This window comes from Scyliorhinus torazame, chromosome 4 (assembly GCF_047496885.1).
Source record: "Scyliorhinus torazame isolate Kashiwa2021f chromosome 4, sScyTor2.1, whole genome shotgun sequence".
NCBI lineage: Eukaryota > Metazoa > Chordata > Chondrichthyes > Carcharhiniformes > Scyliorhinidae > Scyliorhinus > Scyliorhinus torazame.
In genome coordinates this window covers 189,737,979-189,755,117 of record NC_092710.1, presented here as the reverse complement: position 1 = coordinate 189,755,117, position 17,139 = coordinate 189,737,979, and the positions used below count along the sequence as shown (strand labels likewise).

At 46.0% G+C, this 17,139-nt stretch overlaps 1 protein-coding gene across 1 annotated transcript in view; it reads right to left on the bottom strand.

The window, feature by feature from the left end:
• ift172 (intraflagellar transport 172) overlaps nt 1-17,139 on the bottom strand; it is a 211,697-nt gene that overhangs the window by 42,309 nt on the left and 152,249 nt on the right. Inside the window, exons 39-40 of the mRNA XM_072499027.1 lie at nt 9,946-10,032; nt 7,441-7,557 (exon numbers count right to left, since the gene is read on the bottom strand). Of these exons, the coding sequence (XP_072355128.1) occupies nt 7,441-7,557; nt 9,946-10,032 (204 nt within the window). The remainder of the gene's footprint in view (nt 1-7,440; nt 7,558-9,945; nt 10,033-17,139) is intronic.

Below are 17,139 nucleotides of genomic sequence, written 5' to 3'. Positions count from 1 at the left end.
TGTAACCCCAGGCATTGATCATGACCAATCCACCTAACCTGCACATCTTTGGACTGTGGGAGGAAACCGGAGCACCCGGAGACAACCCATGCAGACACGGGGAGAATGTGTACATCCCACACTGTCAGTCACCCAAGGTCTAAATCATACCTGGGTCTCTGGCACTGTGAGGCAGTATTGCTAACTATGCCACCCTTAGATTAACTACCTTGCATTTGGCCAGTGGTCAGGGACAGGAGGGTGCGACTATGAGTGAGGAAGGTAGAGGGATCCAAGAGGTAGGGTTGCAGGAACCTCAGCCCTTTTCCAACAGGTTTGAGATTCATGCTCCCTATGTGGACAAGAGTAGGGACTGTAGGGAGGATGAGCACCATGGTACAGGCTGCCATTGAAATGGGGGAGAAAAGAGAAATATAGTTGTAATCAGGGATAGTATAGTTAGGTGCGCAGACACTGTTCTCGGTGGCTAGGAACGAGAGTCCTGAAGGCTGTATTGCCTATCTGGGACCAGGGTTCAAGATATCTCACTTGAGCTGCAGAGAAACATGGAGTGGGAGGGGAAAGATCCAATTGCCTTGACTCACATGGTACAAATGATATAGGTAGAACAGGATAGAGGTTTTGCTGAGAGAATATGAGCAGCTAGGGGCTAAATTAAAAGGCAGAACCAAAAAGGTAATAATCTCCGGATTACTATCTGAACTACGAGCTAATTGGCACAGGGTCAATAAGATTAAGAGGTAAATCCATGGCTCAAAGATTGGTGTGGAAGAAATGGGTTTGAATTCAAGGGATATTGACACCAGTACTGGGGAAGGAGAGAGGTGTTCCGATGGGATGGGCTCCACGTGAATCATGCTGGGACGAGAGTCTGGGCAAATTGCATAACTAGGGCTGTAGATAAGGCTTTAAAACAAAATAGTGAGAAGTGGGGGGAGGAGTGGTTCAGTTGCATGAAAAATTAGAAAATCAAAATGAAAGGCAAAGGTAGGAGTGCAGGAGTGAGACATATTGTTACCAAGAAATAAAAGGGACAGAACGAGTGAACGTCATATTGCACCAAGGCATCAGGCAAGAGTCGGGAAATTTGAAAACAGAACAAACTTAATGAGTTAACAGCGCAAATAGAGACAAAGGGGTATGATATGGTGGTGATTACGGAGGCATGGTTACAAGGAGACCCGGTCTGGGTGTTTAATATCCAACGGTACTCAGAATTTCGGAAGGATAGGAAGGAAGGAAAATGAGATGTTGTAGCTTTGTTAGTAAAGGAAGGGGATCAGTGCTGAAATGAGAAATTATATAGGCACTGAAGATCAAGACGTAGAATCAGTCTGGGAAAGAAATCCCTGGTAGAATCATAGAATCCCTTTAATGCAGAAGGAGGCCATTCGGCCCATGGAATCAGCACCAACCCTCCAAAAGAGAACTCTACCTAGATCCACTCCCCCACTATACCCCCGTAGCCCCACCCCAGTAACCTGCACATTCCTGGATACCAAGGATCAATTTTAGCATGGTCAATCCACCTAATCTGCACATCTTTGGACTATGGTAGCAAACTGGAGCACCCGAGGAAACCCACGCAGACACGGGCAGGACGTGAAAATTCCACACAGACTGGAATTGAACTCGGGTCCCGAGCGCTGTGAGGCAGCACTGTGTCACCCAGAGTAATCTATGGTGGAGTAATTCATAGATTCCAAATAATAGTTCCCAGTGGGGCACAGTATAAACCAGGAAACACTGGTGGTTTGTAAGAAAGATACTGCAATAATCATCGGTGATTGTAACAAGTATAGAGACTGGATTAATCAAATTGGCAAGTGCAGCCTTGAAGGGTAGTTCATTGAATGCATTAGAGATTTTTTTCTTGGATCAATATGTTGTGGAACCAACCAGAGAGCAGGCTATTCTAGATTTGGTATTGCGTAATGAGGAGGGATTAATTAATGATCCCATATATAAGAATCCTCTCGGGAAGAGTGGTCTTAGCATGCTAGAATTTCAAATTTAGTTTGAGGGTGAGAAACTGCAGTCCCACACTAGTATTCTGGAGTTAAGTAACCACATAAGCATGAGGACATATTTGGCCCGAGTGGACTGGGCATGAAGACTAAAAGGTAGGACAGTTGATGAGCAGTGGCTAATCTTTAAGGAGATATTCGTTCCACCCAACCGAAATACATTCCAGAGGGGGAGAAAGATTGTAAGAGGAGAAAATATCCATGGCTAAGCCAGGAAGTTAAAGATAACATAAAGGCAAAAAATAAGGCATACCACATTGCAAAGGCCAGTGGAAGATTGGGAAATTTTTAAAAGATCAATAAAGGGTTGTGATAAAAGTAATAAAAAGTGCAAGGGTAAATTAAGAAAACAAGTGCAAAATATGAAAAATAATAGCAAAAGCTTCTACAAGGATAACAAAGGGAAGAGAGTAGCTAAAGTGAATGTTGGTCCCTTGGGGAGATAACAGTGGGTAACAAAATAATGGCTGAGACACTAAACCAGTATTTTGCCTCAGTTTTCAGTCAAGGACACCAATACAATTCCATGATAAAAGATGATGCAGAGATAATAGAAAAGGAGGAACTTAGATCAATCATTATCAAAAGGGAAAAAATACTGAGCAAACTATTGGGATTGAAGGCAGACAATTCCCCGGGGTCTGATAGTCTACAAAGGAAGAGGCAGCGGAAATAATGGATCCATTGGTTATAGTATTGCAAATTTCCCTGGATGCGGGAAAGGTTCCAGTGAATTGGAATAATAATGCTTTTATTAAAAAAGAGAGGGAGGCAGAAAGTAGGAAACTGTAGACCAGTTAGTTTAATATCTGTCATTGGGAAATTGTTAGAATCAATTATTAAGTAATAACTGGACAATTGGGAAGTCAAAATGCAATCCATCAGAGTCAGCATGGTTTTATTAAGGGTAAATGGTGTTGGACTAATTTTCTAGATTTCTTCAAAGATAGGATAAGCCAAGTGGATAATGGGGATCCTGTAGGTGCAGAATATCTGGACTTCCAGAAGGCCTTTGATAAGGTGCCACACAATAGGTTATACACACGGTAAGATCACATGGGATTAGGGATAATTTATTAGCTTGGACAGTGGTCTGCTAACCAACAGAAAGCAGTGAGTCGGGATAAATGGGCCTTTTTCTGGTTGACAACATTTACCGAGTGGGATGCCACAGGGTTCGGTCTTCGGGCCCCAGCTATTTACAATCTATATTAATGATTTTGATGCAGAGACAGGCATTACAGCCAAATTTGCGGATGACACCTCAATAAGTTGGATAGTAAGTTGCAATGAAGAAATAAAACATTTACAAATGGATATGGATAAGCTAGGTGAGTGAGCTAAAATTTGGCAAATGGAGTTTAACGTGGATAAGTATGAGGTTATCCGTTTTGGTCGGAAAAATAGAAATGCAACTTATTATCTAAAGGGGGAGAAACTTCAGAGTGCTTCTGTGCAGAGGAATCTGGGTGTCCTTGTGCATGTAACCCGCATGCAGGTACAGCAGGTAATAAGTAAGGCAAATAGAGTTTTGGCACTTATTGTTAAAGGAATAGAAGATAAAGTAGGGAAGTGCTGCTGCAACTGTACAAGGAATTGGTGAGACCGCATCTGGAGTAATGTATACAGTTGTGGTCCCCTTACGTAAGGAAGGAGGTTGTTGCATTGAAGGCAGTTTAGAGAAGGTTCATTAGACTGATTCCAGAGATGAAGGATGACATCGGTGCTATGGAGAATCATAAAATTTACAGTGCAGAAGGAGGCAATTCAGCCCATTGAGTCAGCACCAGCTCTTGGAAATAGCACCGCATTTAAGCCCACACTTCTAACCCAGTAACCACAACTAAACCTTTTGGACTCTAAGGGCAATTTAGCATGGCCAATCCACCTAACCTGCACATCTTTGGGCTGTGGGAGGAAACCGGAGCATCCAGAGGAAACTCACGCAGACACGGCGAGAATGTGCAGACTCCGCAGAGTCAGTGACCCAAGCCGGGAATCGACCCTGGAGCTGTGAAGCAACTGTGCTAACCACTGTGCTACCATGCTTCCCTTGGAGGATAAGGTTGAATCCATTTGGGTGGAAATCAGGAATAGTAAGGCGAAAAAGTCATTGATAGGAGTAGTCTAAAGGCCACCAAATAGTAACATTATGGTGGGGTGGGCAATAAACAAAAAAATAACTGATGCATGTAGAAATGGTACAGCAGTTATCATGGGGATTTTAATCTACATGTTGATTGGTTTAACCAGGTCGGTCAAGGCAGCCTTGAGGAGGAGTTTATAGAATGTATCCGTGCTTGTTTCCTGGAACAGTATGTAATGGAACCTACGAGGGAACAAGCGATCCTAGATCTGGTCCTGTGCAATGAGACAGGATTGATTAATGATCTCATAGTTAGGGATCCTCTCGGAAGGAGCGATCGCAATATGTTGAATTTAAAATGCAGATGGAGGGTGAGAAGGTAAATTCAAACACTAGTGTTTTGTGCTTAAACAAAGGTGATTACAATGGGATGAGAGAAGAGCTGGCTAAGGTAGACTGGGAGCAAAGACTTTATGGTGAAACAGTTGAGTAACAGTGGAGAACCTTCCAAGTGATTTTTCACAGTGCTTAGTAAAAGTTTATACCAACAAAAAGGAAGGATGGTAGAAAGAGGGAAAATCAACCGTGGATATCTAAGGAAATAAGGGAGAGTATCAAATTGAAGGAAAAAGCATACAAAGTGGCAAAGATTAGTGGGAGACTAGAGGATTGGGAAATCTTTAGGGAGCAACAATAAAAATCTATAAAGAAGAGTAAGATAGATTATGAGAGTAAACTGGCTCAGAATATAAAAAGATAGTAAAAGCTCGTAAAAATATATAAAACAAAAAAAGAGTGGCAAAGGTAAATATTGATCCTTTACAGGATGAGAAGGGAGATTTAATAATGTGAGATGAGGAAATGGCTGAGGAATTGAACAGGTTTTTTGGGTTGGTCTTCACAGTGGAAGATTCAAATAACATGATGAAAATGAGGCTATGACAGGTGAGGACCTTGAGATGATTGTTATCACCAAGGAGTAGTGATGGGCACGCTAGTGGGGCTAAAGGTAGACAAGTCTCCTGGCCCTGATGGAATGCATCCCAGGGTACTAAAAGAGATGGCTAGGGAAATTGCAAACGCACTCATGATAATTTACCAAAATTCACTCGACTCTGGGGTGGTCCCGGCAGATTGGAAATTAGCAAACGTGACACCACTTTTAAAAAAGGAGGTAGGCAAAAAGCGGGTAATTATAGGCCAGTTAGCTTCACTTCGGTAGTAGGGAAGATGCTGGAATCTATCATCAAGGATGAAATAGTGAATCATCTGGATGGAAATTGTCCCATTGGACAGATGCACCATGGGTTCATAAAGGGCAGGTGCTGTCTAACTAATTTAGTGGAATCTTTTGAGGACATTACCAGTGCGGTAGACACCAGGAAGCCAATGGATGTGGTATATCTGGATTTCCAGAAAGCTTTTGACAAGGTGCCAGACAAAATGCTGCTGTATAAGATAATGATGCATGGCGTTAAGGGTAAAGTAGTAGCATGGACAGAGGATTGGTTAATTAAAAGAAAGCAAAGAGTGGGGATTAATGGGTGTTTCTCTGGTTGGCAATCAGTAGTTAGTGGTGTCCCTCAGGGATCAGTGTTGGGCCCACAATTGTTCACAATTTACATAGATGATTTGGAGATGGGGACCAAGTGCAATGTGTCCAAGTTTGCAGATGTCACTCAGATGAGTGGTGAAGACAAAAGTGCAGAGGATACTGGAAGCCTACAGAGGGATTTGGATAGTTTAAGTGAATGGGCTAGGGTCTGGCAGATGGAATACAATGTTGACAAATGTGAGGTTATCCATTTTGGTAGGAATAACAGCAAAAGGGATTATGATTTAAATAATAAAATCTTTAAACATGTTGCTGTGCAGAGGGACCTGGATGTCCTCGTGCATGAGTCGCAAAAAGTTGGTTTACAGGTGATTAAGAAGGCGAATGGAGTTTTGTCCTTCATTGCTAGAGGGATGGACTTTAAGACTAGGGAGGTTATGCTGCAACTGTATAAGGTGATAGTGAGGCCACATCTGGAGTATTGTGTTCAGTTTTGGTCTCCTTTCCTAAAAAAGGACGTACTGGCGCTGGAGGGTGTGCAGAGGAGATTCACTAGGTTAATCCCAGAGTTGAAGGGGTTGGATTACGAGGAGAGGTTGAGTAAACTGGGACTGTACTCATTGGAATTTAGAAGGATTCGGGGGATCTTATAGAAACATAAAATTATGAAGGGAATAGATAGGATAGATGCAGGCAGGTTGTTTCCACTGGCGGGTGAAAGCAGAACTAGGTGGCATAGCCTCAAAATAAGGGGAAGTACATTTAGGACTGAGCTTAGGAGGAACTTCTCCACCCAAAGGTTGTGAATCTATGGGATTCCCTGCCCAGTGAAGCAGTTGAGGCTCCTTCATTAAATATTTTCAAGATAAAGATATATAGTTTTTTGAAGAATAAAGGAATAAAGGTTATGGTGTTCGGGCAGGAAAGTGGAGCTGAGTCCACAAAAGATCAGCCATGATCTCATTGAATGGCGGATCAGGCTCGAAGGTCCAGATGGCCTACTCCTGCTCCTAGTTCTTGTGTTCTTATGAGGGGTGTTCTTATGAAGAGGGATTGAGCAGTTTAGGCCTATAATCTCTTAAGAGTTTCAGAATGAGAGGAGATCTACTGGGTATATAAGATGATAAAGGGGCTTAACGAAGTAGACAAAGAGAGGATGCTTCCTCTTTTGGGGCAATCTAGAACGAGAGGTCATAATTTTAAAACCGAGATGAGGAGCAATTACTTGTCTCAAAGGGGTGTGTATCGGTGTAATTCTCCACCCCAGAGTGTGGAGGATGCTGGGACATTGAGTCAATTCAAGGAGGAAATGGACAGATTTTTAATTGGTAATGGGTTGAAGGGTTGTGGAGAATGGGCAGGAAAATGGAGTTGAAGTCGAGAGGTGATCAGTTATGATTGTGTTGAATGATGGAGCAGGCTCAAGGGGCTCAATTGTCTACTCCAGTTCCTAGTTCTTCTATTTTATTTCCCTAGCTACCTGCTCCCTACCCACTGGTACTATTTAGGGGAATTTTTAACATGTTCCTTCACATAGTACGGTTGTTGTAAACAATAGTTGGGAATAATTTGTTAAAGGATACAGTTGTATAGTATTCATTCACTGGCATGATTTTTTCTAAAATAGGGTGTTCACATATTGATAGAGGAGTCAGATCCCTTAGTATGTTAGTTTAGTCAAATAGAATATCTAGTGGCATTCACTATTCACATTCAATCAATAACATCTCACCAGACGATATTTTTAAAATAATAGCTATTATTTCACTTACTTGTGTGTTAGCAGGAGCACCGTGCTGAACATACAAATTTAAGGCCTTTTCTGATTGACCTTCTTTGATAAGGTACGTCACATATAGAGCCACATACTTGTGGAGAATTTTGTAATTCTAAAAGGGACAGGACAGTTAGTGCAAGTCTCAGTGTGCTGTCGCAACTGTTGAATGCTCAACACAGAAAAGCTAAAACGATTTTATGCGCTGATACAAATATGCGTTTCCAACACTCCGGCTGGAACTTTCAGTCAGCGGCGGTGGCTCAGCATTGGCTGCTGACAGGATCTTCAGGTCTCACCAAAGTCAACGGCCATTTGTTTTGCTCGCTGGCTGCCCCAGGAAAGTGCTACAGGAGCCAACCTTTGGCAGGACTGAAATATCCTGCCGGTGGGAAGAGTCAGAAAATCCCACCCCCATCTTTGGCTTCCAAATACACCTGGAATTACCCAGAAGGTATAGCACATATACAAACCAATTAACTCAATTGGTCTATGCAGTTGTTTTTATTCCCATTATTATCTATTCCCACCAGGCCCCATGTTGCTAAAGTTGAATAAAACAATAGTGTTGGTCGGATGAGTGGTTTCTTGAGCAATAATTTGCAGGGGCTGTTTAGCACAGGGCTAAATCGCTGGCTTTGAAAACAGACCAAGGCAGGCCAGCAGCACGGTTCAATTCCCATAACAGCCTCCCCGAACAGGTGCCGGAATGTGGCGACTAGGGGTTTTTCACAGTAGCTTCATTGAAGCCTATTTGTGACAATAAGCGATTTTCATTTTTTTCATTTCATAATTTCAAACTGCTCTGATTATTTTACATATTTGTCACTCAGTTTTTATAAAATTATTTTATAATATAACAAGAAGCACATTCCTCCACATCACTTCAAATAGACTCAAAGCAGGGACCCCTGGAGAAAGAGACCATTTATTAAGGCTTTGCGGAATTAAAACATTGCTACCACTATAAAGTTTATACTGTAATAAAAATGAAAATGTTGTTTATTTAGGAAGTCTTCAAAGAACTAGTCATACATTACAAAGCTTTCAATAACTGAATTACATTATTGTAGAACCACGACAACCCAAGTAAACCACTGCTAGTTTGCAGTTCACAAATGTAGGTACAATATAAATTGGAATTATTATTTTGCGGTAGGAGGCACCATAATTATATTTTTAAACTAATAACTAATAACACAATTCCCACTGGCCGGTAATTTCTACTCCTGTTTGCATCAGGCGGGTTCAGTGACAAGACCGCCTAAAAACATGACACAATTTAGCTATGAGTTTGAATAAACTCGGTTTGTTCTCACTGGAACGACGGAGGTTGAGGGGCGACCTGATAGAGATCTACAAAATTATGAGGGGCATAGACAGGGTGTATAGTCAGAGACTTTTCCCAGGGTAGAGGGGTCAATTACTAGGGGGCATAGGTTTAAGGTGCGAGGGGAAAGGTTTAGAGGAGATGTACGGTGCAAGTTTTTTTTACACAGAGGGTAGTGGGTGCCTGGAACTCGCTATCAGAGGAGGTGGTGGAAGCAGGGACGATAGTGATGTTTAAGGGGCATCTTGACAAATACATGAATAGGATGGGAATAGAGGGACATGGACCCCGGAAGTGTAGAAGATTTTAGTTTAGACGGGCAGCATGGTCGGCGCAGGCTTGGAGGGCCAAAAGGCCTGTTCCTGTGCTGTACTTTTCTTTGATTGTCCCCTCCCCCCATCAGTGAATGTCGGGAACATCATTAATAAATTAGCATATCATTAGCAGGCTCCTAGGCCAGAATCATCCACCTCATCAGAAAATCCATCTATGACAGCTTGATGGCAAAACGCCATGTTCACGAGTGGTCTTCACAAGTGTGCACCTGGCGAGCAGAACTCCCAGGGAGCTCAGGAAGGATAGGGCCATGCAAGGGTATAGCCCGGGCACCCCAGTAATACCCGGGGCACTCCTCTGGAAGTGCTGGGCAGTGGCAGGGAGGTTCCAGAGTAAACTGGTTTGTTCGCTTTGTGCTAGTGATACCTTTAAAAATGGCGCCCCGGGGCCTCGGTTAACTTGCTGACGGGGCAAGTGAATTAGAGGCCGCCCCTCTAACGATACGTTGTGGAACCCATGATTTCCAGTTGTTTTTCCTATGTGCTGCACCATACGGTGGAAAGCACCGCCACTGCAGCCAGTCAATGGCTTCATCGCTACTTTTCCGATATTGGGGAAAATACCGGCAATTGCATTTTTCGTTAAACATCCAATTTGGATGAAGTAACAGTCAGTACTATTAAAATGCACAAATACAATACCTTACAATTTCTCCAGATTGAAACTTATTTGCATGAAGGTAATTTAATATAGTATAAACAAATCAGCACTTTTCATTTGTAAAAACAAGTCAAAATATTTTAAGAAACATTCAAAGCTGCAAAAGTTATATTAATCATATTTATGGAATTCTGATTAATAATATGGGAAATAGTCTCAAAACGTTTTCTGTTCTACCTGCTTATTAGCTGTTTCAATGCATTTTTCCCATTGTCCTCGTTCAACATACATGTCGAGTGCAGCTATCACATCCACTCCAACCAGCTGAAAAAGAAATTAATTAGAGCTGTATGAATCATATGGGAGAACTACCAATCCAAACTGGATGAAACAAAACAAAAATTAGTAGATATAATTTCACTTCTGCCCAGTCCATAATCCCAGTCAAAAGAAGTCGGCTAAAGGTTGACTTCCCTTCAATCCAGCTTAATTTACCGATAATATGCTTACTATTAGCTTTAGACACAATTTCTTGAAAATCAAAATGAGTGCAACTTTCAAAAGTGTAACTTTTACAATTTAAGTAACCTTTTAGCTAGCATATTGGCAAAGCATTTTAAAGATTTGGCTCCTTTTTTAGGCCTGCCATGGTCAAATGGTGCTGCTAAAAGTTTGCTATCTTACCCCCTACGGGGCCGGAGGGGAAGAGGCACTTATTGGGGGGGCTGAATTTCCCAAAGGTGGATGGGGAGCTGGTAGAAGGGCTGGGGGCCCCGGTCGGGTTGGAAGAGATAGTGGAGTGTCTGAAGGCCATGCAGGCGGGTAATGCCCCGGGGCCAGCCGGGTACCCAGTGGAGTTTTATAAAAGGTTCTCTGGGATATTGGGGCCGGTGTTGATGAGGTTGTTCAATGAGGCAAGGGAAAGAGGGGTGCTGCCCCCGACGTTGTCACAGGCCACGATTTCGCTGATTCTGAAGTGGGACAAGAACCCGGAGCTGTGTGGGTCCTACAGGCCGATATCCCTGTTGAATGTGGATGCCAAACTGCTGGCCAAACGTTTGTCCTCCAGGATTGAGGATTGTGTTCCGGACGTTATTGGGGAGAACCAGACGGGGTTTGTTAAGGGTAGGCAGTTGGTGGCCAATGTAAGAAGGTTGTTAAATGTGATCATGATGCCCCCCGGAAGATAGGGAGGTGGAGGTAGTGATCGCAGAAAAGGCTTTTGATCGGGTACAATGGGATTATCTGTGGGAGGTACTGGGACGGTTCGGATTTGGGTGGGGCTTTATTGACTGGGTCAGGTTGCTGTATCAGGCTCCTGGGGCAAGTGTACGGATGAATAGAACAACATCGGACTATTTTAGACTGCACCGGGGGATGAGACAGGGATGCCCCCTCTCCCCAATGGTGTTCGCGCTAGCTGTAGAGCCGTTGGCAATTGCTCTGAAAGCCTCAAGGGGCTGGTCCGGGGGGGTGGAACACAGAGTCTCGCTCTATGCGGATTACCTGCTTCTGTATGTATCGGACCCATTTGAGGGGATGGAAGAAATCATGAGGATTCTAGGGGAATTTGGCTGGTTTTCGGGTATAAGCTAAATATGGGGAAAAGTGAGATGTTTGCGGTCCAGGCGAGGGGACAGGAGAGGCGATTGGGGGAGCTGCCATTTAGATTAGTAAGGGGAAGCTTTAGGTACTTAGGCATTCAAGTGGCGCGGGAATGGGACCGGCTGCATAAATTAAATCTGGCCCGGCTAGTAGACCAAATGAAGGACAATTTTCGGAGATGGGATGCGCTCCCGTTGTCATTAGCAGGGAGGGTGCAGACGGTGAAGATGACGGTCCTCCCGAGATTCCTGTTTGTGTTTCAATGTCTCCCCATCTTTATTCCGCGGTCCTTTTTTAAACGGGTCAACAAAGTGATCTCTGGCTTTGTTTGGGCTGGCAAGACCCGCGGGTAAGGAAGGTAATGCTTGAGCAGAGTCGGGGAGAGGGCGGGCTGGCGCTGCCAAATTTTAGTAACTATTACTGGGCGGCGAATATAGCCATGATCAGGAAGTAGGTGGTGGGGGAGGAGTCAGCATGGGAGCGTATGGAGGCGGCTTCCCGCAAGGGCACCAGTTTGGGGGAGTTGGTAACTGCACCTCTGCCGTTCCCGCCGGCACAGTACTCCACAAGCCCCGTGGTGGTGGTGGCGGCCCTGAGAGTCTGGGGGCAATGGAGGAGACATGTGGGAGCATCGGTCTGGTCCCCAATCTGTAATAATCACCGGTTTGTCCCGGGAAGTATGTGTGGGGGGTTCCGGATATGGCGGAGAGCAAGGATTGAGAGGATGGGGGATATGTTTATCGAGGAGAGCTTTCCGAGTATGAGGACACTGGAGGAGAAGTTTGGGTTGGCGAGGGGAAACAAATTCAGGTATCTGCAGGTGTGGGACTTCCTACGTAAACAGGTGTCAACCTTCCCGCTCCTACCGCTAAGGGGGATTCAGGATAGGGTAGTTTCCAGAGGGTGGGTAGGAGAAGGGAGCGTCTCGGACATTTACAAGGAACTTATGGGGTCAGAGGAGACGCAGACCGAGGAGCTGAAGCGCAAGTGGGAGGAGGAGCTGGGAGGAGAGACAGAGGATGGTCTATGGGCAAACGCGTTGAATAGAGCCAACCGTCCACAACATGTGCCAGGCTCAGCCTGATACAATTTAACATCGTTCATCGGGCTCACATGACAGTGGCCCGGATGAGCAGATTCTTTGGGGTGGAAGACAGGTGTGCAAAATGTGCGGGAGGAACAGCGAACCATGTCCACATGTTCTGGGCCTGTCCGAAGCTCAGGGGATTTTGGCAGGGGTTTGCAGATGTCATGTCCATGGTGTTAAAAACAAGGGTGGCGCTGAGTCCAGAGGTGGCGATTTTCGGGGTGTCGGAAGACCCGGGAATCCAGGAGGAGAAAGAGGCAAACGTTCTGACCTTTGCTTCCCTGGTAGCCCGGAGACAGATACTATTAGCTTGGTGGGACTCAATCCCCCGAAGTCGGAGACCTGGCTATCGGACATGGCTAGCTTTCTCTGTTTGGAGAAAATCAAGTTTGCCTTGAGAGGGTCACTGTTAGGGTTCGCCCGGAGGTGGCAACCGTGCGTCGACTTCTTCGCGGAAAATTAATCGTCAGCAGAGGGGGGGGGGGGGGGGGGAAAGAGGGTTAATTCAGCTTAGAGTAGGGGGTTAATAAAGGTGGGACCTGTAAGGGAGGGCGACGGTTTTTGCACTATGTTTATAGTTTCATGTATATTGTTTATTGTGTTGTTGTTAGAAAAGTCTATGCCTAAATTACTCCTTCCAAAGCGCCTAACCTCATACTTTTCCACATTGTATTTCATTTGCCACTTCATTGCCCACTCTCCTAGCCTGTCCAAATCCTTCTTCAGCCTCCTTGCTTCCTCAATACTACCTGTCCCTCTACAGATCTTTGCATCATCTGCAAACTTAGCAACAGTGCCTTCAGTTCCTTCTTCCAGATCATTAATGTATATTGCGAAAGGTTGTGGTCCCAGCACAGACCCCTGAGGCACACCACTAGTTACCGGCTGCCATCCTGAAAAATACCCCTTTATCCCCACTCTGTCTTCTGCCAGTCAGCCAATCCTCTATCCATGCCAGGATCTTACCCTTACACCAAGGCTCTTAACTTATTTAACAGTCTCCTATGCGGCACCTTGTCAAAGGCCTTCTGGAAATCTAAATAAATGACGTCCACTGGTTCTCCTTTGTCTAACTTCCTTGTAACCTCTTCAAAGAACTCCAATAGATTTGTCAGACATGACCTCCCTTTGACAAAGTCGTGCTGACTCAGTCCTATTTTACCATGCACTTCCAAGTGCTCCGTGATTTCATCTTTAATAATAGACTCTTAAAATCTTACCAATGACCGAAGTCAGGCTAACCAGCCTATAATTTCCCATCTTCAGTCTCCCTCCTTTCTTAAACAGCAGTGCTACATTAGCCACTTTCCAGTCCTCTGGGACCCATCCTGCCTCCAGTGATTCCTGAAAGATCACCACCAATGCCTCCACAATCTCCTCAGCTGTCTCTTTTAGGACCCTTGGGTGTAGTCCATCCAGTCCAGGTGACTTATCCACCTTCAGACCTTTCAGTTTCCCCAGAACCTTCTCCTTAGTGATGGTCACTGCACTCACCTCTGCCCCCTGATTCTCCTGGAGCTCTGGCATCCCACTGGTGGCTTCCACTGTGAAGACTGATGCAAAGTAACTATTCAGTTCATCAGCCATTTCTTTGTTTCCTATTCTTACTTCTCCAGCCATGTTTGCCAGTGGTCCAATGTCTATTTTTGCCTCTTACCTTTTAAATATTGAAAGAAACTCTTCCTATCTTCTTTTATATTACGAGCTAGCTTACACTCATATTTCATCTTCTCTCCCCTTATTGCTTTTTTAGTTGTCCTCTGCTCGCTTTTAAATGATTCCCAATCCTCTGGCTTCCCACTAATCCTTGACACTTTGCATTCTTTTTCTTTTGCCTTTATGCTGCCCTTGGCTTCCCTCGTCAACCTTCCCTTCCCCCACTCCCGTTTTTGAAAGTTCCTTATCCTGTATACCCTGTGGCAGTAGATGCGGAAAGGTCGAAACCTGCCTTCACACAAAGTCCCTCACCTACAGATAGCGAAACCCATTCCCACCCGGCAATTCAAACTCCTCCTCCAAATCCTCCAAACAAGGAAAGCTCTCATTAATAAACAGATCTCCCAGTCTCTCAATATCTGCTCTCTGGCACCTCCAAAAACCCCATCCAACCTCCCTGGGACAAACCGGTAGTTGCCACTAATTGGAGCACATACCGACGCTCCCTCCACTCCCACATGCTTCTGCCACTGCCCCCAAACTATCAGAGCCGCCACCACCACCGGGCTTGTAGAGTACCGGGCCGACGAGAGCAGCAGAGGTGCCGCTACCAGTGCTCCTAAACTTGGGCAGCTACATGATGCCACCTCCACCCGCTCATGATGCCACCTCTCCCCACTATCTACTTCCTGATCATAGCTACATTTGCCGCCCAGTAGTAATTCCTAAAGTTCGGTTGGGCCAACCTTCGCCCCCCCCACCCCCGACTCTGCTCCAACAGCACTTTCCTTACTCGCGGGGTTTTACCTACCCACACAAAAGGCAGAGATCACCGCATTAATCCATTTAAAAAAGGCCGTCGGTATAAAAATAGGGAGACGCTGGAAACAAACAAAAATCTCGAGAGAACCGTCATCTTTACGGTCTGCACCCTCCCCGCCAGTGACAGCGGGAGCATGTCCCACCTCCGAAGTCCTCCTTCATTTGCTCAATGAACCGGGCCAGATTTAATTTATGTAGCTGCTCCCATCCCCGTGTCACCTGGATTCCCAAGTATTGAAAACTTCCTCCCATCACTTTGAACGGCAACTGCCCCAGCCTCCTCTCCTGCCCCTCGCTTGGATCACACAAACCTCACTTTCCTCATATTCAACTTATACCCGGAGAACCGGCCAAATTCCCCTAAGATCTGCATAATCTCTCCCATCCCCCCTAACGTATCAGAAATATACAGGAGTTGGTCGTCTGCATACAACAAGACCCTGTGCTCCTCCCTCCCTGGACTAGCCCCTTGCAGTCCTTTGACGCTCTCAGCGCCATCGCCAATGACTCTATAGCCAAGGCAAACAACAGTGGGGAGAGTGAACATCCCTGCCTCGAACCCCGGTGAAGTCTAAAGTAGTCTGAACTCATCCGGTTCGTCCGCACACTCGCCACCGGCGCCTGGTACAGCAACCGGACCCAGTCTGCAAAGCCCTGCCCAAACACAAACCGCCCCTGGACTCGCACAAATACTCCCAACTCCACCCGGTAGAAGGCCTTCTCCATGTCCATTGCGGCCACTACCTCCACCTCCCACCCCTTGGAGGGCATCATGATGATAGTCAAGAACATCCTGACGTTGGCCATTAACTGCCTGCCTTTCACAAATCCCATCCGGCCCTCCCCCATCACCCCCGGTACACAATCCTCTATTCTCGAGGCCAAAAGCTTGGCCTGCAATTTGGCGTCTACATTTAGTAGGGAGATTGGTCTGTATAACACGCATTGTTCTGGGTCCTTCTCCAGCTTCAGGATCAATGAGATCAAAGTCTGTGACATTGTTGGGGGACGAACACCCCGCTCCCTTGCCTCATTAAATGCCCTCACCAGCAGCAGACCTAGCACCCCAGAATACTTCTTATAAAATTCCACTGGGTGACCGTCCGATCCCGGCCTTGCCCGACTGCATAGCCTCCAATCCCTCTATTACTCCGACAATCCCGATCTGGGCACCCAGTCCGTCCACCAACCCTTCCTCCACCTTCGGAAACTCCAAACCCTCCAAGAATTGCCTCATCGCCTCCACCCCAGCAGGGGGCTCCGACTCATACAACCGACTATAAAATTCCTTAAACACCACATTCATCGCGGGTGGGTCCAAGGCCATGTTCCCCTCTCCCCCTCCCCCGCCCCCCCCCCCCCCATCCCTCTATCCTTCACTCTTCCTGTCTCGCTGGCCGTCTCCCTCTTCCTGAGCTGTTGTGCTAGCATCCTACTGTCTTCTCCCCATGCTCATGTTTCAGACTCATCGTTATTCGAGATCCAGCCCACTATGGTCGTATCGTCAGCAAACTTGTAGATGGAGTTGGGACCAAGTTTTGCCACGCAGTCGTGTGTGTACAGGGAGTAGAGTAGGGGACTAAGTACGCAGCCTTGCGGGACCCCGGTATTGAGGACTATTGTGGAGGAGGTGTTGTTGTTCATTCTTACTGATTGTGGTCTGTTGGTCAGAAAATCGAGGACCCAGTTGCAGCGTGGGGAGCCAAGTCCTAGGTTTTGGAACTTTGATATGAGCTTGGCTGGGATTATGGTGTTGAAGGCGGAGCTGTAGTCAATAAATGAGAGTATGATGGCGGAGTCCTTGTTGTCGAGATGCTCGTGGGATGAGTGTAGGGCCTGGGAAATGGCGTCTGCTGTGGACCGGTTGCGACGGTACTCGAATTGCAGTGGGTCAGGGCGTTCTGGGAGTATGGAGGTGATGCTGAGCTTCATGATCAACCTCTTGAAGCACTTCATTACGACTGAAGTCAGGGCCACCGGACGGTAGTCATTGAGACACGTTGCCTGGTTCTTCTTTGGCACCGGTATGATGGTGGTCTTCTTGAAGCAGGTGGGGACCTCGGAGTGGAATGGGGACAGGTTAAAGATGTCAGCGAACACCTCTGCCAGCCAGTCCGCGCAGGCTCTGAGTGCACGACCAGGGATCCCGTCAGGGCCCATCACCTTCCGAGTGTTCACTTTCAGGAAGGCCGATCTGACTTCGGAAGCTGTGATAGCGGGTAATAGTGAGTTATGGGCTGCTGGGGCACTCAACAGCGGAT